Source organism: Pundamilia nyererei, unplaced genomic scaffold (genome assembly GCF_000239375.1).
Source record: "Pundamilia nyererei isolate P.nyererei 1_Seehausen unplaced genomic scaffold, PunNye1.0 scaffold00289, whole genome shotgun sequence".
NCBI classification, from domain to species: domain Eukaryota; kingdom Metazoa; phylum Chordata; class Actinopteri; order Cichliformes; family Cichlidae; genus Pundamilia; species Pundamilia nyererei.
In genome coordinates this window covers 363,210-388,688 of record NW_005187690.1, presented here as the reverse complement: position 1 = coordinate 388,688, position 25,479 = coordinate 363,210, and the positions used below count along the sequence as shown (strand labels likewise).

Below are 25,479 nucleotides of genomic sequence, written 5' to 3'. Positions count from 1 at the left end.
TAGATAGATAGATAGATAGATAGATAGATAGATAGATAGATAGATAGATAGATAGATAGATAGATAGATAGATAGATAGATAGATAGATAGATAGCCTCCACAGTCAACAGATCTTCTTCAGATCAGAGTACCTTGAAAATGTGGTAGAAAAGGAGATTCACATCATTGATGTGCTGAGTAAATATTACGGATCATATCAATATAGAAATATCTCAGGAGTTTCTAGCACCTTGCTAGAATCTATATCGAAAAGTCAGATATTAATATTTACAGAACTTATTATGACATGAATAACAGTTATAGCACACAATAACAGGAGAAGATGGATGTATCTATTCATTAAGTCCTCTTTTGAAGCCTCAAGATGAGCATATTTGCTTTTGCTAAAAAAAAAGAACCCAAAAAAACATATGTGATGAGAAGGGACAGCCTGACTTTGCCCATTAACTAATTAGTTGTGAGTGACAGCCCGTTATTGAATGAGTTTGTGGTTTCATACCACAGATAACCTTCGATTTTTAAACATGGTATGACCAAGATTTGGAAAATAGACTTAATTCTTCTTCACTATGACCCAAAATGAGTGACTGAGCCCATAACATCAGTGTTTACAGTGATCAAGATTCACATCGATTTCCTTTGCATCGAAAGTCTCTTTGGAACCACAGCTGTCACCATCTGTCACAACCTGGAAGATGCATATGTCTGGAGGGTCTAATATCTTTGGACCCTCCAATTGCTCAGTCATGCAGCAGACTAATATTTAATTTTTACACTGTAAATTTAGCTTTCGGTTATTTGTATTCGAATTTGTCATTTTAGGATGCGTTTTACCGATTACTGGGGAAACCTTACTCCGAGATCTACCATCACATATCAGGCTTAATGTTTTCTGTCATGTTGGAATAAATACATGGCTCTACTCAAGATTTCTGGGTACTGCAGCCAGCTGAATTTCAAATATCCACAGTATCTCTTGCAGGCATCTGGGGCCACAACATGTGATATTTTCTAATGTGGTTGTAAAACGAAATGAAACTTCCTCCAAATATGAGTTTAGTCCTTCAGAGTGTCAACCTGCAGTCACTGCTCAGGGACGACTTTCCCCTCCGGTCCACCTCACAAGGAGCAGAGATCTGACCTTAATCTCAATTTGGGCCTCCTGCTAGGCTGCGAATTAAATCAGCTCTATCCCCTAGCATGTGCGTGTGTGTGTGTTCATATGTGTGTGTATGTGTTAAGAGGGCAACACCATATGGCCAGACTGATCATTAGGGAGGCTGCCGGAGGCAAAAACCGCTGGAGCTACTCTCCTTACACACATTTACACACACTCACATTTACACACACACACTAACTCGCTCGCTGAGTGTCACAACACATCGTGCTTGGAGGCTGTGACGGACCAGTGCACTTAAGCTTTTTCCTCGCACACAAACGAGCACACACACTCTCCAGTGTCGTAATGAAGGTCCTCCATGTCTCCACAGATGGTGTTTGTCTCCTAAAGTCTCATTGGTGCCGGTAAACAGAGAGCTAGCCGGACCAATACAGACCTGCCTCTGGGCCCTGAACATACATCTGTGTGTGTATGTGTTTGCCATGTTTACCATGTCCCTATGTGTGTGTGTGCTGGCATTTCTTCAGTTCATCAGGAAAGTAGAGGGAAAGCCAACAGAGGAAAGACAAGGAAAGGAAAGAGACTAGAGAATGAGATGGAAAAGCAACAGAAAGATGAAAGAAGTGAAGGGAAAGAGGGATGAAAGTAGATTATCAAAACAAGTGGACAAAAAGCCTAAAGAACAGACGGAAGTAGGAGGAGAATAAAAGATTTGGGAGGAAGATACATGAAGGAGAGTTAAGGAAGGAAGAAAAGACTGTGGCAAGAAAAAATAATCAAAGGAAGAAAACAGGACTGCATAGCAAAGCTGAAAGAAACGGTAGGCTAGAGGGATGGAGGCACATGGAGAAAGCAGGAAAGAAAGAAAACTAAAGAACCGTCAATGTGGGAAGAGAAGAAGGAGAGGGGGAAATTAGTCAAGTTGGATGTATACACTGTGGTTCATGTAAACTCATCTTCAAAAACTGGTCACCAAAGCATTTAAGGCAAAGATGTAAGTCACCGAAAAAAGTGTATTTACATTATAAGAAAATGGAAATCTACATTTTTTTTCCATAATTTAAAAACTGCTGTTTCAGTTATTTTATGTTTGATTAAACGGTTGATAAGCTGTCATGAGTCCTACGAATGTCACCAAGAGTGGGTCTCCTCCATTTACTGGGAAGTCAGTATCGCCTCATTGACTGAAGGTTATTTTACTCTGCTGAGCAGAATCATTAATATGTTTTCAGCTTAGAATAACATCAAGATTCGGCATTTGGGAGCCGGAGTAGTAACATGGATTAATCCACTTGACCCTAGATATTAAATATAATTTTCTTTTTTTAATGTAGAACTCAACACAACAGGTCTCATTCACCCAATGTTTTTATCTAAGTGCTTTCTTTCTAACTTTAACTCTCCAATGAATGAATCACAAGCAGATCTGGGTTCAGTCTGTTTCAGGGAGACTGGAGCAGCCAGGGATCGAACTACCAACCTTCCAATTAGCAGATAATCTGCTATACTTCCTTAATTAAAACTAGCCAATATAAAGTTTCTGTTTTGGACTTTACTTGCATTACATGACATCATTTTCAGTTTTACAAGCTTTTTGATTTCGGGTTAGACATCAAAGCAGTTAGCAAGACATAGAAAAATATTGTGGCATCAGTTCAAAGAATCATTTTTAATACTTAGAGAACTTATGGAAAAAACTGTGTATTTACAACACACATTGAAATAAAAGCCAACCATAGTTTTAGTCTGCAAAATCACTGAACATGTGATTGAAAATATTAGTAGAAATAGTAAAGGTAAAAACTAGAAAAGGGTGTTTCGCTTTGCTTTCATTATTTTAGGACAAACATGGGGTTGGTGGGATGAAGGAGTCAGCTGGGGACAAGGTGAGAGGCAGTTGATTTGCTGTGGCGACCCTTAAAGGGAGCAACTGAAAGAGGACTTTGCTTTTGTTATTCTCCTTCTGGAAAATCCTTTTGTCCCTGTGACATTTGTTGGGTAAATCCACCAAGAACAACGCATGATGCCGTTAAAGAACAGTGCTCTCAGAAGTTTGCCACTTTCTGTTGCGACCAGTCCTTCAGGAGCAGAAAAAAAAGCAGGAAGGAGACCAAAGATTGCAGGAAGAGATGGGATCAAATGGCAGACAATAGAGAAATGAAGAAATTACAGTTTGTAACCGTGTCAGAGTTGAAAGTGAGTCGATGTCCCAAGTGAGCTGCTGTTCTTGAGGGGTTGTTTAGTAGTGAGGATAACTGAAGTGAGAGTGAGCGGTACTGCAGACATCATAACTGGCTGCTGTGGTGAGCGGAAAAAGCTGCAGACTGAACAGTCAGTGTACATTCAGGCCATCACCTGTGGTCATGACTGAAAATATGTGGTTGCAAATAATATATGAAATTAGTTTCCTTATGTGGGTTCCCACCACATATCTGAAGTCTTTACTCTTTCTCTGAGTAGAACAACAGCTACATTTTTGACAGCAGAGGTGAGAGAGTGGCATCTGATCAGGATGCATTTTCAGTACCTTTCACTGGACCCTCGGGCCGACTAAAGGCCGACTCGTGTCCGACTCATCTGTTCTGGAAACACAATGGAAAATGTGTGAGAGTTTCAGTATACAAGAAGTGTGTCTATTCATACTATCCAATTTAAATGGACCTAAATCTTAAATAGTCACAACAGAATAACCCAAGTTTCTGCTGTAACAAAAAGCACATCTTACTTTAATTCTGAGCCTTTCTGTAGGTCTCTAGAAAATTAATTGCGTGATGGGGAAAGGACTGTTTGTGTGAGGAGATTTTGAGGAGGCCAAGGTATTAATAACCCCAACTGTAAGAGAAATACCTGATTCTACTGAAGAATTTGACCAGAAAGCTTATATTATGGCTTTTTACAAAACCTCAATTTATTATAATTCTGTGTGCAGAGGATTAAGGGTTTTCTCAATCCACAGTTTGGGTCTTACCTCAATTTTTGGTTCACATTTTTGGTTAACTTTTTTTATTTTTTAATGGGGAATAGATAAGAAAAAAATGGGAGACATTTTTACCACAGTAATAATCACTTGACTGTGACTGATCTTTAAAAATTAGAGCTTTCATCAGACTAGCACCACAGGAAGACCATTTGCATAACATGAGACGCTGGTCATTAGTGTTGCAATTTTAGTATCACATCTATACACTTATATGTAATTATGATAACTTAATATTTTATAAAATGTCAAAAGATTCTTTATTTATGCCCCCGTTACCAGGCGAAATTTTAGTTTTAGAAAGCCCAACTCGTACTCTGCTAGAGCAAAAATGCAACACAACAATGATGCATTCAACTGATCTGAGTGATAGTAGCATATACAACTCTTCACCATATGTGCCAGATTTTGCAGCCTTCCTGTTTCAATAAAATTAAACAGTCCTTTTTGGAAGCAACAGGAACATCATCCTCCTCCTACCTTTGTCTCCAGAGCTAAGCAGTCTGATCGGATAAATCAGTTTTGTAGAAAAGATTTTTAAAAACTGACAAGTGCTTAATGTCTTCCATCCAGGTGCTAATGCCAAGCTGCGCTACCAGATCACATCAGGAAACACCATGGGCACCTTCGACGTGGAACCTGAAGTGGGCACCATCTTTGTGGCTCAACCTCTTGACTATGAGATGGAGCAGCGCTACGAGCTCCGGCTGGTGGCCTCAGACGGGAAGTGGGAGAACGAGACACTGGTGGTCGTTCAGGTGGTAAATCGCAATGATGAGGCACCAGTTTTTAGCCAGACCGAGTATCACGCTGCTGTGATGGAAGAACTCACCCAGCTTCCTGTTTTCATCCTAGAGGTTAGCGAATCTGTTTGTGTCGTATTAAAAGTTACTTAAAGGACTCTTATTAGTCATTTTAGATCGGATATAATCAACTCAGTTGTGATTTTAAAACACTGACATTAGAATAGACAATGCGGTTTTTCAAGTTTTAGTCGCGTCGTAAAAAATTATACAAAATCATATATAATTAAACAGCAATTTATGTTCTTAAGAATTTGACATTTCCTTTTCTGGTGGTGCTTAACGGGGATTTTTATGTCTTTTACAATGCAACAGACAGAGCAACTGCTAAAAGGAGTCACACTCACAGCATTGTCTTTTTCAAATTCTTACAAACGGTTTAAGCTGAATTTGATTGGCTGCTCTTAGGAAACTCCCATAAACAGTATAGGACTGAGCTCAGCCAAGAACCCCAAATAGAGCCAGACTAAGCTAAGTTCTCTTTGTTTTCCACTACTAATAAGTGCCAAGTTTTTACTCTTTTCACACAACAAAATAATGGATTAGTCAATTTATGACCATATACAGCGTAACTACAAAACACATGAATGGATGGATTGATGGCATGTTTTCATTTTTTTTGTAACTGTTAGCCATTAGCTTTAGCCTCTAGCCTTAAGAACTGATCACATGTCCACTCAGTCCAGATGAAACTGTTTAACATATAAACTTGAGAAAGTAGCACCTCCCAAACATACCTTTAAGATAAAGGAGTTTATTGTGAAAATGTTAGTGTTTATATGAACAATATGTGAAAATGTATCAGATGTACTGGAAACAAACCTAATTGTGTTTGTTACATTAGGAACATCGAGCTGTATTAGCCTGGAGCAAAAACCTACCTGAGATCAAGTGACCACATACTAACACATCGCACATGTATGAAATTGGTTAGCACAATATTAGCTGACAGAGGCGCCAGTGTTTAACCAACCAAAACCTCCTGACAGGAACTGCCTGCCATTTGAAAAGTTGCTTCAGAAAAGTCAGAGTCAGCCTCCTCCTCCTGTGGCTTTCATTTCGTCACACCTATCACCGGTAATTCACAGTAATATGCATGTGCCGCCAAGCTAAATCAGATTAAAAAGGTGGAAGCGCGTCTGGGAGGCCAGGGAAGTAATCTCTGTCAGAGAGGCATGTGTCACCAAGCCCTCAACCTGGGCCTACTTCCCCTCGCCTGCTGGAATTGATTTGATGTGCGTTTGGTTCCTCTCTAACGCTCTCGATAGTTTTTTCTGCTACGCGGCGACCGGGGCCTCCCTCAACGCCCGCCACTTTCAGCCCTTGCCCTCAAATATAATTCAGCAGATAGCGAACAGAGGGGAAAATCCAATTTGAAATGAATATTTTTTGACTTCACCTGCGCAGCAGCCTGCTCTGCGGTGCCGCGGCTGCTCATCTTCAATATTGTGTACCTGCATCACGTTGTCAAGAAATGCAAAGAACCCACATGGGGGAGGTGGCTGGGGAAGGGAGGAAGGGGGGATGACTTCAAAGCCTTCTGTAAACAAACCCTCTGGTGAGAAAAGAGGAAGAGAAAGGGTAAAAAAAGTGTACTTTTTCTTGCTTTTGTCTGTGTCTATTAACTTTTAATTGCATTGTGTGTCTCCCTGACAGATGTGAGAGCTCGTCTCGTTTCTGCTGCTCTTGTCCCCTTGTTCAGAGAGATAGCAGGAAGGCTGGTTAATTAAGCAAACAGGACAAAGCAACTGAGAAATGTTTATTCCTGTGTTGGCAAGTCCCCTTGTGCAGGGGCAGCTGCTGCAATCAGCTCTCTGCCTCGTGTCCTATTTGTTGGGCTTGACATTTGTACATAATGAACAAGCAGTTCAGCTTTTTTAATAAGAAACTGCCTGATGTATAAAAGAACAATAAAAAAAACTGTTTCTTTAAAGAAAAATTTTTTTATTGAATGGACTTGCGACGACAAATGTGACAGCTTGCGATTAACTTTTGCTGCAGTCCTTCTATAATGAAGCCACTTTTTTAACAAGGAAATGTTCAGTTGGTGTTTTTTGATGATTATTTTTTATGTATTTGTAATTTTTTAAGTTTAAAATTATTTTCAACATCATCAAAAGCTTGATTAGTAAGTCTGCAATAAGTTTCGTGCTTTAATTCTGAAGACATTTTCAGCCCTTTTTCCACTTTTCCAATTTAAAAATGGGGACTAGTCAGCATTTCACAAAAGCACTTCAAATAATTTGAATAAAGATCTGATGTTATAAAATGCAGCATCTGGCTTAAAGCCCAGAATACAGTTCATGCATCTGTGTGTCCAGAGGAATCTGGGTGACATAAATTTTGTCATCTCGTGCAGAAACAGGTTGTCAAAGGCTCTGTGAAACATCAAATTTTAAAACAGTTCCTTAAGGTAAACCATAGCAGTTAACAATAATGGTATCTGTTAAAGTATGTGCTCCTGGTAAATGAAAAAGTTAGGAATGAATATGTTTATTTACGCTTAACAACATAATACTTTAGGATATTAATGTGAGGGACCATTAGTATTGGTAATACTGTGATGTTAACAATATTGATATTGTGGTATGGCCACCTTTATATTTCAACACAACCTGAACTCTCTTAGCCAAGCTTTCTCATCATTTCTTTAAGTGGTCTTCAGGCTTCTTCAAGGACATTGAAACCTCTTCTTTAGATGTTGGCTGCCTTCTATTCTGCTTCAGTAATGTTGAGGTCCAGACTCTGGGGAAATTCCATTGTTTGTTTTTCCATCTAGGTATATTTTATTGCACTGGCAGTGACTTTGGGACCATTGCCATGCTGAAAAATGAAACTATTTCCAATCAGACAGGCTAGAAGGCAATGTGTAAATGAAAATCTGATGGTGTTTTTCTGCGTTCAAAATTCTGACAAATTTTGACAAAATCCCCAACAACAGTAACTGAAATGCAAACCCAAACCATCGCAGAACCTGCAGTTTTTGCAGACTGCTAGTTAAAAAATGTGCCCAAAGATAGTTCTTTGCTAAGCTATCCGTTATGTGTGTATGCGACACTCGTTCATCCATGGAGTTATAGATGGGATTTTTTATGCTTAAATGGTTCATAGGTCAATATTCATTGGCTTAGGAAAAAAAACAATCATCTGAAAATGATCAGGTACAAGGAGTGGATTGAAAATGAGTGAAGAAGCAGCCAGTGTGCAGAAAGCCTTGAGAAAGCCTGGAGAACTATTGCTTAAGACCACTTTAAAATATTTCCAGAAAGCCTGGCTCCTTGAAAGAAATCAGGGGAAACATTTACACAGTGCTTTATATCACCTGGAAATTTCTAGTAACACTGTGACTAAAACAGCAAGCTTGATCTTTAATTTTTAATTTGAACTACAAACTCAGCGTTTTGAGAATTTTAGATTTTATTTTACCGTTATATTTCTGTGTAATTTTTGTAGGTATCAGCTACAGATCCCGATCAGGAAGCTGACCAGAGTGCTCTTCGCTACTCCCTCCATGGCCAGGGCGCTGGTGGTGAGTTTACCATTGATGAGCGCACTGGACGAATCTATGCTCAACGTCGACTGGACCGCGAGGAGCGCCCTGCCTGGAGATTCCTTGTCCTCGCCACAGATGAGGGAGGGGCAGGTCTCACAGGATTTGCTGATGTACTTTTAGAAGTCAGAGACATCAATGACAATGCTCCCTTCTTCCCCTGCCCAGCACTGGAAGTAGATGGTTGTTTTGTTGGTCAAGTGCCTGAAAATTCACCTGCAGACACATCCGTCATGGAAATGCGTGCCATGGATCTGGATGACCCCAATGAGGGCAGGAATGCCTTGCTCACATACAGCATCATCAAGAACATTCGCAACGAGATCAACCTCAACCTGTTCTCTATCAATGCCACTACGGGCACCATCTACACAGTACTACGCTCTCTGGACAGGGAGATGGAGGACCGGTATCTGGTAGTGGTGGAGGCCCGTGATGGAGGGAGTTTGGCAGGGACAGGGACAGCCACCATTATGGTTTCAGATGTCAATGACCATCCACCCATCTTCACTCAGAGACTCTACAATACTCAGGTGAGTCAACCTCGCTAACCTTCTTTAAACATTTACATTTATTTTACCAGTGATGCATGTAAATAGATCACTTACTTCTATGTGTTGATCAGGTGACTGAGGACCTTGAGGTGAATAGCGAGGTTCTTGTAGTTTCTGCCACAGATGGAGATGAGGGCGAGAATGCTGTGGTAACCTTCAGCATTGTAGGTGGTGATGAAAACAGGAAGTTCTTTGTGGAGACAGACAAAGTGAATCGACGTGGCGTAATAAAACTTAAGAAGAAAGTTGACTTTGAGAAGCCTAACGAAAGGACTTTCAATCTGACCCTGAAGGCCGAAGATGCCGATTTCTTCAGCCTCGCCTATTGTCTCATTCAAGTGGAAGACTCCAACGACCATCCTCCTGTCTTCTTTCCACAATTCTATGAGTCACCAGCTATGTCTGAAGATGTGCCAGTGGGGACAATTGTTGCTCAAGTTACAGCTTCTGATCTAGATTCTGGCCAAAATGGGCGTTTCTCTTATAGTATATCCAAAGAGTCAGATCCCTACAATCAGTTCCTGGTGGACCAGTCTGGTTGGGTTGTAGTTGCTGATTCTTTGGACAGGGAGAAAATTTCACAGCACAGGATCATGGTCTTGGCTACAGATGCAGGGAGTCCCCTCCTGACTGGCACTGCCATTGTTGTGGTGACTGTACTTGATGTTAACGACAACGGGCCAGAGTTTGAGGTCCCCTACAAGCCTGTTGTTTGGGAGAACACAGCTGCACCTCAGCCAGTGAAAATGAATGAAACCTCCTTGCTCCTTCATGCCACCGATCGCGACACCTCCACCAACAGTGGGCCATTTTCCATACGGCTTCTGATGCTCACCTCAGACGCCACCAACTTTAACCTGACGGACTTTCGGAACGGAAGCGCAGCCATCACCGCGCTCCGCGCTTTTGATCGTGAGCGGCAGAAGGAGTACCGCCTCCCAATTCTCATGATTGACAGCGGCTCTCCTCCAATGAGCTCTACTAGCACGTTGACAGTTGTGATCGGCGACAGGAATGATCATCCCCACTCACCTGGACACACCAACTTTATTGTCTACAGTTATGAAGGTATGTTTTGTTTTTATCTAATTCAATGAGGTTTCCAATGCTTAATTTTTGAGACTAGCTCCATGAAACCTATATATTATTACATAATTTGGTTCCAAATGTCCATGATCAAAACTACAGTTTGCTGAGGTTTATGAAAATAGGTTCTGAAGTCCTAGTCTGTGAAAAAAAAATTTTTTTTTTCATGGCCATGATCAAATAAAACTACACACAGATCACATGAAGCGTGTTGTGTCAAAAAAAAGGGTTGATTTTAGATGTGACGGCAAGTTTTTCATTGTTCACCACTATTCATCTGTTGCATCTATGACATTTTCATTCAGTGATCTCATTGTTGTCCCCGAACAGAGAAAATTAAACGTGGGCATGTTTCACTAAATGTGCCGATTGCACAATGTGATTTGCGAAAATAAAGTGTTTTTGTTCATCGCGATGCTTTTCATTTGTAAAAACAGTAAGCATGCAAGAGCCCTGTAGGGTCTGTAAATTTATCTGTAATTTGTGAAACATAATGCTGCTAACATTTGTGGTGTGAACAGTAGCTGCAAAAACTGTGAAACTGGCCCCAGGCTTTTCTCTGATTTAGTGAGGCATCAAAGTGAACCAGTGTAAAATAAATGTAAACTAGCTGCACACTGATGAAAACTGATTGAAAACTGGAAATTGATGAAAACACGATGTTTAAATAAATTTGTGCTGTTTGTATCCACAAAGTTTAGACATTCATTTGGTTTTGGATTTTTCTTTCATGAGAGTCTCACCTTTCAGTCTAGTATTTTACACTCCACTGGAGAAAGTTTGGGTGTACTATTGCTTGAACACGCCTTTACCCCAGAACATAATGTATTATATTATATTGTCCCAGTTAAAAGTTTCCTGGTCACTCTGAGGGATTCAGCATGGTTTCTTTTTAAACCTTTAGGTCTCTATTATCCCACCCTATCACATAAAAATCTCCTCACATCAAGCGTTTAATGCACTGAGTGGCCCTTTAGTGCCATTTTTCAGTGCAGTGTTTAGGGTCTTCACCCGTACTTTCATTTTTCCACATAAGAAAAAAATAAGGATGCAGTTGAGCTGGTAGAAGGCATAATCACACAACTACAACCAGGAGGGTAGCTCGGTCGATCCCCAACTTCTCCAGGCAAGTTGCTAAACCCCAAGTTGCCCCAGATGCATTCATCGAAGTGCGAGTATGTGTGCGAATGTTAGGAAGCTAGGTATAGATTAAGCTCTGTATGAATGTGTGTGATTGGGTAAATGAGACTTGAGGTAGAAAGGCGCTATATATCACCATTTATCATTTACAACAAATCTGAGATGCCTGCCTTTTTGTTCTGTCACTATTTAGGTTTAGGAACAGATTGTGTTTTATGCTCTTTCACAGCATTAACCACACATTACAAGTCAAACTTCTCCCATTTGCAGCAAGCATCTCCTCAGTTTTCTTGGTCACCATATTGATGCGTCCTTCAACAGCGGAGCACATTTAATTATGGTCTCTTGCTGTCTCCTTCTGACATTTAGGGACTTTTTAAAGTCCGCCAGACCGCCTTCAATATTGAAAAATGACACTAAAGCGTTACCCAGTATGTTTTAACATGTGACACCTGCAGGTCCTGACCAAGCGTCAGTATGTAACGTGTTGGGAGTGAGAACGAGTTGCCCTCCCACCACCTTCTGAGCGCTCTCCACTCATGTTGTTAAAACTGTACTTGTCACAGTCGACTGCTCACAGCCTCCTGCTCCAGCCCACATCACTTATTTAGCGTTTCATACCATCTGTCGGCCCTCTGTAATTTGCTGGAAAAACTAAGGTATTCTGTAATGTATTTTTAGTGGATTCCCTCTCGGGGGCCTTTCCACATGAAAGTGCATTAACCTGCTAATATGAATCCATCACGTACCTTAACAACATACCATGAAGCAAACAATTAAGACCAGCTTAAGTCCCGGGTTTGATGAGCACATAAACAGGAGGCTTTTTTAAAAGGCAGCTGATTTCACGGCTAAAGAGATTACAGAGCTGTGTTCAGCTTTTTTTGGAAGAGGGGGAAACTAATGCGTGAACATATTACTGCTGTGCCGTCAAACCATGACCGTGTGTGCCAATGAGGCATTGCCCGTCACCTTATCTCCTTAAAGAAGCCTCTACTTTTTTTTCTTTCCTTTTTATTTTTTGGTTTTTCCGGGGGGGCCCTTTTTTGTTCAAACTTATTTCTTTTCAAGGTTTTTCCTTTTTTGGCTTTTTTTTTTTTTTTTTTTTTCCCACCTCCTGACAGGTATTCTCCAGACGACAGTGCTCGGACAAGTTCAATCCCCCGACCTTGATGACTGGAGTGAGAAAGTGTACCGTTTTGAAGGCAAACCAACCAGGTACTTTGATCTCATCAGCTGAAAACTCTGAGATGCCTGAAAGGTGACTTGCAGAAAGAGAGTGATGGAGGTGAAAGCACAGATGGATAAATTAAGTAATGCAAAAAGAAAAAGAAGGAGATATAGATAAAGTCAGAAGTATGGCAATAATGTTGAAAATATAGAGAAAGATTCTTTTAATTAAATCACAATTAAAGACAAAACAAAGAAAAGACAGGAAGGAAAAGAAGTAGAAGAAAAATTTGAATAAGGCCATTTTCCCACATGCACTGCAGCCCTGAACTTTTCTAGTCCTTCCCCAGCTGAGGCATATGTGAGAACACAAACGTTCATGGCAGTTAGATCAAGCATTAAATAGTTTTTGACCCTTCACCCCTTTAAAGTAAATCTTCATGTAATCGTCCTCAAGATGAGAATTTCCAGCAGTGCAAACACATCTGATATGATCTGCTTTAGTGCTCTAAATGTGAGGAAGTGCAACTTCAGATAATGTCCTTACCTGATCGTCTGGACCTTGTCTGGAGTTCAGCTTAAGTCACAGAGAATCATGCGTGTAAACACTTTGAGGACAGGAAAGAGATTCATGATGAAGAGAAGAGATGGAAACAGATACAGGCTGGTTCTTTTAAACATTTTGAATGTTCTCAAATGGAAATGCTGCTTTGTTTTAGGCAGGCAGATGCATTTTTTATGACTCCAGACAGGCTGCAGTTTCAATGTATTCCTTTGTAGCTTAGGATTGTGGTTGTGCGATATCGTAAGTAAGCAGTGACATTTCAAATCTGTTTGTTTATTCATCTAGTTAACGTACTATTCATAATTAAATAATAATGCAAACCTGATGTTCCTTTTGATTTTAATTTGCACAATAAGACTATAAAATATATCCAAAATGTAAAATTGTACCGTTTGCACCTTCCACTGGAAAACCAACGTAAATGTAGAATACAGCCCACGAAACTCTGAACAAGGAATGAAACAATTAAAACATGAATGACAAGACGATGTTTTTTGTTGGGATTAAAGATGTATGCACAATATCACAATATACAGTGTGATTTGGACCAATCTACACACTCCTGTTGAGCATATTGTGACCAGTTTTGGATGAAAGAATCCAGAGAACGACAGATGTAAAGTAGTTTTACGATGTGTTGGGACTAATACAGAAAAGATTCCCTGCTAAAGTGTCCCTTCTCATGTGACACGCAGCAGCAAGAAATGCACAAGAGAAAAAGAGAGAAAATAAAAGAGCTGCACAGGAGCTGACAGATTTAAAATAAAGAGGGAGAGACAGTACAAAGGTGCCGCGCGACAAAGGGGAGAAAGGAAAATTGGGACAGAGAAACAGGCAGTTTGAAGGGGGAAACAAAGAAAGAGTGAAAGAGAATGAAGGGGAAGAGGACAGGAAGGAGAGAGATAGAAAAGGGGATCTGACTTGTCAGGAACAGTGCTATTAATACTTCATAACCAGCGGTATTGAAAATTCCCAGTGAAGCACGGCGAGGGCGCACTCATTTTGTTTGATGAGGCAAGGTTTCACGCGGACCCATTGAAAGGAGAGCCTGATTGCGCTCCCTGACACCTTTTCTTCTAATGAGATACCTGTAAAGAGGGACGACAAGAGACGACAAGAAATGGCCGAGAACAAAGGAACCACGAGAGAGAGAATTACCATAGATGCTCCTGAACTGCCGCCCCTCATCAGAGCATACAGCAGATAGCAGTTTGTTCACAGTATAGATCAGCTTTAGGCTGAATGTTATTTACATATAAAAAGATACAATCTAGGGGAAAATATGAAAAAGCGTTCTGGTAAGGTGAAGGAGCCCGAGGGGCTAAAAACATCCATCCATTTGGACAGTAGGAGGAAGCCGGAGTACTCGGAGAGAACCCACGCAAACACGGGGAGAACATGCAAACTCCACACAGAAAGACCCCGGCCTGATGGTGGAATTGAACTCAGGACCTTCTTGCTGTGCGGCAACAGTGCTAACCACCGTGCCACCGTGCTGGGCTAAAAACATGTCAAAGCTAAAAAAAAAAAAAAAGTGCTATTTGGGGACATTCAGTAAATCACAAAACGCACAAAATAACCAGAAAACCTCAGCATTCTGCCTCAGCAGACAGCGATTTGTTTGGAATTGATCGGTATGCTATGTTTTCATTTGTTTCCTGTCTGTGAAGTGCTTTGACATGTTTGGAAATCTCTCAAGCGTGACGGTATTCCAGGAGACGGTACATGAGAGCTTGTTTTGTAGCGGCAGCACAAGCGCCGTCCGCAGACTCATTTTGGCCTCAGTTCAGTAACGCTTAATTAATTGGTCTAGTCTGAGCTCTGAAGGTCACTTCAGTGTGAAGAGGTTAAATATTAACATGAGCCAGCGGCACATGTTCTCCACAAGGTTTGGGATCCACTCTGTAGTGCAGCAGAGCAGAGATTGCCAGAGTTTTCCAGATCAAGAGTCCCCCCCACCGGCCTGGATCCATGTTCAACAGCTGACCTCCATCTGGTCAGAGTTTGATCTGACAAATCCCATCTGAGAAAGATTTTATCCGGATTGAAGATTTCACTGGGAACTTTATGAATGTGTTTGGTTTTCCAAGCACGAGGAACAGCTGAAATGTCTGAATTTGTATTTGCCTTATAACAATAAGTCCTTGAACTAATACATTTTCTGCAGCAGGAATTCTGCTCAACAATTATAATATCCAACCTATCCATCATACCCTTAATAGACAGATAATAAATGGTTCCTTGCAAACAGACCTCCAGAGTGGAAGAGGTTAATAAAGTGTATTTCTGCACTGCTTTTTTTTGGAAATCCAGACATAAGTATTTATGTAACATACATAAATCAAAAATCCGAAACGGTACACACTTTTTTTGCTGGGACTGAAAATAGCACCCGCTTCTTATGCAAGAAAGAAGCAGATATGATGTATTTTAACAAATATAATTCTAAGCAGCAACAGAAAATAAGTCAAACTAATCTTTCTTTCGCTCTCTCAGGTTGTTCAATCTGAACCAGAGCTCAGGTCAGCTCAGTATTAGGGAGGGAACTCCTCCCGGCTCATACCACTTGCAGGTTCGTGTATCCGACAGCACCTGGCCAGACGTCACCTCCACCGCCCAAGTAGACGTCACAGAGCTGCACCACGTTGCCTTGCAGCGTGCTGCCTCCATCCGCCTGAGCAGTGAGTCCCAAAGTGAAGATGTCAGATTGTTAAAATATGAAAATACACTTGTTAACCTCAAACAAAACAGTTGTTAGTCATGGAAATGACTTAACAACATCTCAGCGCACTGACACAAGACGCACATTTACACCCTCCTGTGACTGTTGATGTGGCACAGTGCTTCAGGGTCTCAGTTTCAGGGCTGTCAGCTCGATCAGGCTCCATCAGCATTGGCACACAGACGCAATATTGGAAATAACTCCCTGCTCCTCTTCTTCTATTATCTCTTGTGTTCCCTGCTGTTTATTTTCAGCTCCATCTCTTCAGACTTTCTTGTCTCTTCCCTTTTTTCCTTCTGTTTTATTCACCTTTTCATTCAACTTGTAGTATCAGGATATTTCTGTCTGTCCGCTGCTTTTTATGCTGCCTCTAATTTCCCATGGTGATTTTTGAAGCTAGTAAACAAATCTGTTCTCCTCCCCTTCTTCTTCTTCCAGACCTGACAGTGGAGGAGTTTTTCAGTAGTAGTGGTGGAGGTGAGAAGAGTCGCTTTTCCCGTCTGGGTCTGACGTTGGCTGAACTCCTGCAGACTTTGCCGGAAAACGTCCAGATCTTCTCTGTGGGTGATGCCAGCAAACATGGTGGGAGGGCGCTTAATGTTTGGTTTGCTGCCCACGGCTCTCCCTACTACAAGGCTGAGAAACTGCACGGCTACGTGGCGGCAAACAAGGCCAAGGTGAGGAAAGACTTAGAGTCTGGAAAATACACTTTAAACTATTTAAATGTAGGAATATAAATTATGTTAAATTATTATACTTTTTGGCATTTTTTCCACTCTTTCTAGTGTTTCAGTTGAAAGGTGGTATTTCTTGAGCACATTTTTGATGTTTACTAAAAATCCATTATTTACATTTTTCTTTGTAAGTTAAAAAGCAGTTATTTAATCCAAAACCTTCAAAGGCTAATTTGTGATTTTTGTTACTGGAAATCTCAGGAACTTACTTTCTCTTCGGTCGGGAAAATCAAAGAGGAAGTGCCCCAATCCAACAAGCAAACAGATAATTGTGCAAAAGCTAAATAAAGTGAAGCAAGGTGAAGTGTGAAAACGTAAACGTGGTGAACTGACGGGAAAAATGAGCCATCCAGTTTACATCTTCAGCCATAGGATTAATGATGCATTAATTACACTCAATTACGTTCACATATTCATATGTGCAGTTCAACAGGCAGAGACATTTAACACAAAGTGTAAACCATTTCACACTCATGCACACCCACATGCCAGGAAAAGTGAAAAATTGATCATACATTAATATGTGGACATGTTGCTTCAGCATGTCTCTCTTCAGTGATACACCCACATATGCACGCACATACTTGCGTGCATATGTGCACACTTGTATACTTTTATATGAAAATTTTCCATTAAAGCATTGGGAGCTGCTTCTGATCTCATTTCTGTGACAGGCAGGCAGATGATGGCAGTTGGTGAATCATATAAATATGCATATTAAATAAACACACTTGCGCAAACATAGACAGCCGAGCTAGATCAAATATCTAACTGTCAGCTGTCGCTCAGCTGACGTCTTGTTTAAAAGACTGCATAAAAGTTATGACACTGGCAAAGCAATAATGTGAATAAATCTATTAGGAGAAAGAGAGATTTGTAGCATGCTGTAATATAACTGCAGTTCACATTAACATCTTCAGTTACTATATGCACTATGGGGTTCATAATTTGTATTTAGTTTTCCTTCTGCTTCCAAGTGGCCAATAAAACCAAAAATATGAGCAAAAACTGAAAAGTATATTACTAAAACAAAACCATCTAATATTACTGACAATGGAGCAAAAGATAGCTTCAAAAATGTGTAATGTATTGTCGTAATACATATCTGTACAAATATCAGTTTATACACACAGCTCGATTCAGTTCAGTTAATTCTGGTTCTGTTTAATTCGATTCACTTTTATTTACACATCGCCAAATCACAACCACAGTCGCCTCAAGGCACTTTATATTGTAAAGACCCAAAAATAATATAGATAAACCCCAACACTCACACGAACCTGTATAAAGAAGCATTTGGTAACAGTGGGGAGGGGAAAAAACCTTTTAGCAGGAAGAAACATCTGGTTCAGCCTCAAGAAGGGGTAGCTATATGCTGGGGATAAAGTGAATCAATATTACTGTACATATGCTCACATGAAGGAAACAGTGCAGGAAATTACACCAGAAAGCTATTTCACTCAACGATTAAATAATAGTGTTTAATAATACTGATAATATACACAGAAACACTACAGCACTGGGAATAAATACATAACACCAGAGACAGAATAAGAGAAAAACAAAACAGTCAAAGGAAGCTGAAAGGAAGATGAGAAAAACAACCTTTAACACCTTATTGCATGTGTTTTATTATCATATTGTGACTGTTTATGCAATAAATACACTTTTTTTTTTAATATCCTGAAAGTAAAGTTCATTTCAATCAAGGTTTAAATAATTTCCTGGTGGCATTACTGCTGATTAACTAGGCTTAGTTGTAGAAGTATAACACATAAGTACATAATTCCTTCCCACTTTGGTTACATAGCTGTTGGGGTGTCTTGATGATTTTCTTGAAGTATACAAATTTTCTACACTGTTGCCTTCTACAGCAGGGTATTAGCAGTGTTTTAGTTTTACTTTGTGCATAATGCTCATGTTAAGGCATAACTGCAAAACAAACTACACATTGTGTGTTTAGAAAAGCCTTCATATTACCAGAGATGCAAATATTGTTCAAATATTGAAGCTAACATAAATCCTGTCAAAGTGTCAAGACACAGATAGTTAGCACATCTCCAGCTTTAATGCAGCTTGGCTCAAAAGCCTAATCAGCACCTACAACAATAAAAATTAGTTAAAGTATAAATAACACAGCATGATTTAAAATAACTTCCATCAAATGCTGAAGATGAAAGGTACGTCTTTAATTATCTCAGGGTTAAGAGGAAAAGTGTCTTGGCTGATTTAGAACAAAAATGTCAGAGAGATACAAAGTCATCACGAAAAAAGACGATGTTGAAACTGGCTCTGGAGCCAAAATCTAAAGCCGTGCCTGGGGAGTGTAAGTCACAGTGGATGAGAGTGTCAGCTGAATAGCTAAACTCCAAAAAAAGAAATACACACAGTTGGAGAGAGACAGGAAACCCTGAGGGACTCTGATGAAAACCTCTCACCCCCTACCCCCCCTCCAAAAAAGTAACAAAACGAGAGAAAAGAATCAGGATGACAAGCAGGGAAGTGAGTGAATTTGGCAACGGAAAGCAAATGACAGCAAAACTTTAAGAGGAAGGGAAAATGACAGAGAAACACCAAAGTGCATAAATAACAGTAAGAGAAATAGAGTAAATTCAGATTTCACTGATGCAGGTAGACATCAGATCAAAGACGTTTCCTGTCATTCTCTGAAATTCTCTAATATGTTCAAACAGAGCTCATGACTTCAATGCTGTTAGTTTGAGTTTGCTTTCCCCCCACGCTAGTTTTAGTTTCACTCATTTCACACACAGTACTTAGTCTTATTTGAAGTTTAACGACACAGTTAGCACTTAATCTGTCTTGATGGGCTTATATTTGATTTTTAATTAGTTGTGTGCCATTTTTCATCTTCATTTCAGCTTTAGTTTTGTTTCCTCTGCTTAATCATAGGTCAGCTTTATACCTAACTGATATGAAACCTTGGTCCATGGGTTTGGACCAAACGCCAGCTTAAATTTTAGCTTCATGGTTGTTTTAGTTTTGGTTAGCCAAGCTTATCCTAGTTTCGAGGATACCTACAATCCTACAATGTGGAAAATAAAGTTTTCACCTGAGCGGTCCTATAAAACACTAAGTACACATTTATTGTTTCTTTTAGAAATCGCTACACTTGCAGAAGCAAATGAAACTACAGAAGGTGTGTTATAGGTGTGTATTAAGACAGTGCCACAATCTTCCTAGCAGCAGGCATCCCAAAAAATCTTCCCTAAGGTCAGGCTCTGAAATGTTCAGAGAAACTACAAGAACTACATCTGAGACTTCACAGCCTTGGGTAGAATGTTAAATGTTCAAGTTCATGACAGTAACGTTATAAAAAGATTGAACAAATATGGCTTGTTTTTTAGGCTTTCCAAGTGAAAACCTCTTTCTGAAAAGAACATGGTAGCGCAGTTTAGTTTTGAAAAGTTGCATCTACACAAAAGACAAGCCTCTTGGACAGATGACCAAAGGCAGGGTTTGGCAATAATGCACAGTACCGCATTTGACAAAAAACAAACACAGGATATCAACACAAACACCTCATATCAATTGTGGAGCACACTGATGGAGACTTGTTGATTTGGGTTTGGTTTAAGGGCCACAGAACCTGGTCAGTACACTCTTTGAGCTGATCGTGAACTCCTGTCTATATCAAAATATTCTACAGTCAATTGTTTTCACAGGTTTTTGTTCCATGAAAAACTAAGTACACTTCATGTTTCAGTGATTTATAGAACCAAATTTACCAGTGATTGTTTTCAGTCCTTCAGATCATTGCAGAGAAGTTTTGTCCCATTTTTGCAGTGTTTCTTCAGTTTATTCAGCAAAATCTTGAGTTATCTATCTTTGATTGAGCTGAGGTTCCGTTTTGCTCCATGCTATTTTTACTTTGTTTCAACATTGTTTTACTTTCCCTCATTAGTTTTTTGTTTCATTATATAGTTTGTCTCTATTTTTAGCTTATCATATTTTGAAAGTTCCTCTGTTTGTGTCTTAACTCCTTTTTTTATCACCTTTAGCTGGAGGCCATTCTGGGCGTGTCCATCTCTCAGGTGGGCGTGGATGACTGCCCATACACAGACTGCAGCCAGTCTGGAGGTTGCAGCAATGAGGTTTCATTCAGCCAGGCACCGGTGGCTCTCAGCTCTGGTAACATCTCTCTGGTGTCACTGGCGGCCTCTTTGACTGCGCAATGTGGCTGCCGGGGCCGTGAGGCAGTCCACCTGTCCTGTTCTGCTTACCCCGTCAACCCATGCCTCAATGGGGGCACCTGCCAGGACGGACCATTGGGATACCGGTAGGTGTAAGCCAAGGAGGGGTCTTTGCATGTTCCATATAATTCTTCAAATGATAATGCATCCAGGATGACATTAAATATGAACATGTCATTTTTCCAGTATGTTACCTGGAGGTTGAACTGTTGCACTTATCTGATTGCAGCAAGTAGAGTCTCTAAAGTGCTGTGTCTTTGAAACTTGTTATCGGAGGAAAAGTTTTCTTTATAATGAGATACTGTGAATCACCTTTTTCTTACTTTTCTCTCAGTGGCTGCTCTGTGTTTACATAGTTTTCACCTGACGGTACTGATTAGAAGTCTGCCGGTCGTATGTGGCAGATTCAAGCCCTGAACAGTTAAAGTCACCTTGTGAAGCTCGCAGAAATTTTGTATTTGTTCAGTGGTTAACTCTAGGTATATCTGTCAAACATTTGAAAGAGAGGCAGAAGATTTCTCTTAAAGTAATAACACTCTAAAGCCTCATTTTCAGCTGAAAGTAAGCTGGCTGACTTTGAATTGTCTCATGATTTTAATGGTTGAGATACTGGATGAAACATTTCAGCTGCTAAATCTGACAGATGGCTCACTCTCCATTGCTCTCTTTCTTTTTCTTGCACTTGAAAAACTTATCAACACTGGCAAATATAGATTTATATTATTTTTTTAAGCATTTCTATTAAGGTTTCTTGAATGTGGATTATGTCTCTGTTTATCTTTCTGTCTGTCGATCTCTCTCAGTTCATTTGAACCTGTCAGAAAAGAAATTTGCTTTGCAGCAGTACTAATGGACAGTAAAAAGTCTTTAATAAGAAATATAATAAAATAAATAATATAATTAGAAAATAAAGTAGATTAACTCTCTGTCTCAGATGCAAGTGTCCTCCCATGTACGACGGCCCCGAGTGTCAGCAGACCAAACACAGCTTTGGCGGCCAGGGTTACGCCTGGTTCCCTCCCATCAAACCTTGCTATCAGAGCCACATCTCCCTGGAGTTCCTGGCTGAGTCGGCCAATGGGCTGCTCCTCTACAACGGGCCGCTTGGTAATGTTCACTCTGGGGAGCAGGAGGACTTCATTGCCATTGGTGAGTTTCACGCTGAGGCTCTCGTGTGTAAAGCTTCTACTTTTGTAGATTAAGAGTTAACATCTTAACTTTCTTTGCTCTGGAGTCAAACTCAATTAAAACACAAATCCAAAGAGTTCTACTCGGAAGATCTATGAAGATCAAACTGTCAGTATTTTCAAATAAACTAATAAGGCTAGATCTAGTAATTTCAGTTGAAGTTAGCCACTTGGATGGAAGTAGAAATTTTGGCCTGAATATGTCAGTATGACAGTAAAGGTGCTCTTAAATAGCTGCAAAAACACACATGAAAGTGTGAGCCAGTGTTGAGTCTAATAAATAAATGATTTACAGTCACCCTTACTAACCTTCTGTTGGTGTTCTTTGCATCTTAAGACTTAGTGACAAAACCAACAAAGAATCCGAAAATGCACCACTGATTACATGCAGCTATACAACAGCTCCATTATGCACTAGGTGACATTAGAACACAGTTTATACAGTAAGGCCTTTGATCTAATGGGTTTTCTTCCATGTTTATAAAGCTTATAACTTCATGTTCTTGGTAAGTGGCACATTGTACTGTAGATGTTCTGAAGTCAGAACTGTTATATGACATATGTGGATTTGAGGTTAGATTCGATCGTTACTGTAAAGGCTTTTGAATTCCACTGTCTAAATATAATTCTTTATCTAATCGATTCTCTGGAAGGTGTTTGTGAGAACAAAGGCTGAAAATGATCAAATTAAATTTAAATTATTAGGTTTAGTGTGTGCTCTGGGATGATTGATGTGGCTAATGCATTTCATTTACTGGACCTGTGATGTCCTTTAACTTTTCAGTTTAACGCAAAATAAAAATATAAATGTGCAACACTTTGGTACATAAGCTTTGGACCACACAACCACCATGTTGGTCCAGCAAAGAGATTGTCGTGATTCAAAGCTAACAGCACATTTCAGTGTACAGATGGCTCTGATTTTATTTATCAACTCTTAGACTATCAGCTAGTCATTGTAGTTTTCAGCTAGGTTTGGTATGATATAGATAAAAAGAATCATCTATTAACCAACAAAGCGTTAGAAAAATGAGGAGCAGAGGTGATTATTGCAATGCTTGCAGAAGTCTCTGAGAGTGGCTCATTTGCTGCAGCAAACACATTCTGCTTGAACTTCAGTACCCTTTTGCTGAAAGCTGACAAATTATTTTAACTTCCTAGCTCTATAACAATCATACTAATCTCACAGTGCTGATGGGAACGTGCTGCCGGTCCTGCTTTTCAGCAAACACAAAGCGTTCATCAATCCGCTGCTGTATAGACAGTTTCTCAGTGGATGAGGAGCTTCATAAACTCTAATGTCAGCTCCCAGTGGCCCTAATGTGGTGCTGATGGATTAGCCTGCAGATGGCCTTTCGAACACTTCTTGCATAATCTTGTGGCATTAAAGTTATGTAATTATTGAACCCAGGCTGTTTCTGCAGTGGTCCGGGGAGGGGAAAATCAAAGATAGTTGCAGGATTGATCTCTCTGAAGCGTTTTTGCACTTACATGCCCAATATTGTGACTGTGAGGTTGATCAGGTCATACACACATAGACACAAACGCACACATTTTACAGCAGCAGATGAAAGGATATTGGGAGATTCACACAGAGAAAATTGATAAAGTGGCTTACTGCAGTTGTTGATGGGATCCAGAAGCTTACGTAGCAATAAGGAGAAGTGATGTCAGGGCATGCGTCAACTTTTAAGACACAAGAAACGAATATTTTTTTTGTCATAGTGGGTATTAAATGACCCAAAGCTGTGTTCAATTTTACTGCACACATCAACTTAAGTAAGGCAGCCCTCAAAATTCACTTTATGTGCTCTAAACATATTTTCCAGCCTGTTTTACACATTTGTTATGTTGATGTTTACAGACTTGACTTTATTGTTTATTTAGGCCTGTTGGGATTTTGTATTTGGGTCACTGTAGTGTGTGTGTGTGTGTGTATGCGTATGTGTGTTTACCGTGAGATGGAAAAGAGAAAACAAAGATAATATTCTCAACTCCCCATTCAGAGTTGAGAAACGGCGTTCCAGCTCTGAGCATAAACCACGGATCAGGAACACTCACTTTGCAGTTTCCACCCAAATCCACTGTCACCGACCGACGCTGGCATCGTCTCGACATCATCAGTGACGGAAAGGTGAGACTTATCTGCAGTATAGCAGATGCATGAATGGATGACTGGATAGGTGGAAATAATGAAAAAGAAACAAAGGAACAGGAAATCAAAAAACTTGTAAAATAGGAGGAAAAGGTGGGTTACATGAGGTAACGGTGTGCATTCTGTTTGTCCTCAGGCTGTCCAGCTGATCCTGGACCAGTGTGGAGGGGTGGCTGTGAATGAGTTGGAGACAGATGAGTCCAGCTGTAGAGCTGCAGGAGAGACACCTGGAAATCAGAAGTAAGAACAACCACAGAGACGCTGCTGATTTCACTGCTTACTTACAAATTTAATACAGAGAATCTAAAACTTTGCTGTGAAAAACCCAATTTACCTTTCTCTTGCTTTCTTTTTTCCTTTATTTTTGTTTTCATTCAATTCATCCTTATTTTTTTTCCTTTTCCGAATCTTCTTCTTTCACATCATCCTCCCAACTCTGCTTTTCATCCTCTGACTACTTCTGTTTTTCTTCCCTTCTTCTGTCATCCTCCACTTCTTTTCCTCCCTTCCTTATTTCTTCTCCTCTTCAGGTATCTGAATGTTTTCCAGCCTCTGCAGTTGGGAGGGGTGAAGGAAATGTCCCCTCACAGACATTACCGCAGTTTCACTGGCTGCATCCGCAACCTGGTGGTCGACAGTCAGGTAATATTACAATATGAGCATGCTGGTTTGTAGAGTTCCTATTGTGGGGACATGAATGTGTCTGTGAAATTTTGGGGGCAAAAAGCCTTAATGTAAATGATTAGATTTTAATAGCCATACTCTGTTTAAAGCCTCTTTAAATGATTGTTTTTAATCCCAGAGATCATTAGGCTTTTTGTGTGTGTGTGTGTTTTTCTTGGCTCTTAAATGCAGTTTTAATGTCTGCAGGTCTGCACCTGTTTGTGTTTGTTCATGCATGTATTCACTTGCAGTCCTTGGTGGATGGTGATGGTGTTTATCTGTGCGCCTGTGAGTACCACAGGGATGGTGGTTGGACAGATGGTGATCTAGGCTCGGCTCCTCAGCCAAGGCCAGCATAACAACATCACAGTCCAAAATGTAACATAAATGAAAAGAATCTCCCTCGTCCTCATGAAGCTCAGCGTGTGGCTGTGGTTCCTTTACTGCTGCAAACCTCAGTCACTTCTCAAATATCCCAAAATAGTCCCCTGGAAAGATTTCAACCAGCTTTCAGTCAAGAAGATGTGGAAGTATGTTACCATCAGCCTATCACTGTGGCACCTCATTCAAATCGCAATCCCCTGTGTTTTGGGGATGCCTCCTTCAGTCTAATGCTCTGATTTTACAGGAGTAAGATTAACTCTGCCTTCAAATGGTGGATGAGTTACAGTTTTTTGCATTAAAAAATAAAATTAAAAATTAGCAAAACACTGCCACATAAAATGATTTATAGTGATAATAATGAGGTATTAAAGGTAATTAAAGGTTAACCTTCCAGTGGTCGTGTTTGCACTCTAATAAAGTATCAAATTCTAATTGAAGACTGAAGATTTTGTTTCTA

General features: G+C 40.1%; 1 protein-coding gene across 1 annotated transcript in view; it reads left to right on the top strand.

The window, feature by feature from the left end:
* The window catches only part of LOC102196329 (neural-cadherin), a 134,000-nt gene that overhangs the window by 98,351 nt on the left and 10,170 nt on the right, over nt 1-25,479 (top strand). Inside the window, exons 17-27 of the mRNA XM_005750821.1 lie at nt 4,672-4,955; nt 8,355-8,984; nt 9,077-10,073; nt 12,356-12,449; nt 15,463-15,647; nt 16,127-16,365; nt 20,442-20,719; nt 21,568-21,782; nt 23,827-23,954; nt 24,112-24,215; nt 24,506-24,617. Coding sequence (XP_005750878.1) covers nt 4,672-4,955; nt 8,355-8,984; nt 9,077-10,073; nt 12,356-12,449; nt 15,463-15,647; nt 16,127-16,365; nt 20,442-20,719; nt 21,568-21,782; nt 23,827-23,954; nt 24,112-24,215; nt 24,506-24,617 — 3,266 coding nt within the window. The remainder of the gene's footprint in view (nt 1-4,671; nt 4,956-8,354; nt 8,985-9,076; nt 10,074-12,355; nt 12,450-15,462; nt 15,648-16,126; nt 16,366-20,441; nt 20,720-21,567; nt 21,783-23,826; nt 23,955-24,111; nt 24,216-24,505; nt 24,618-25,479) is intronic.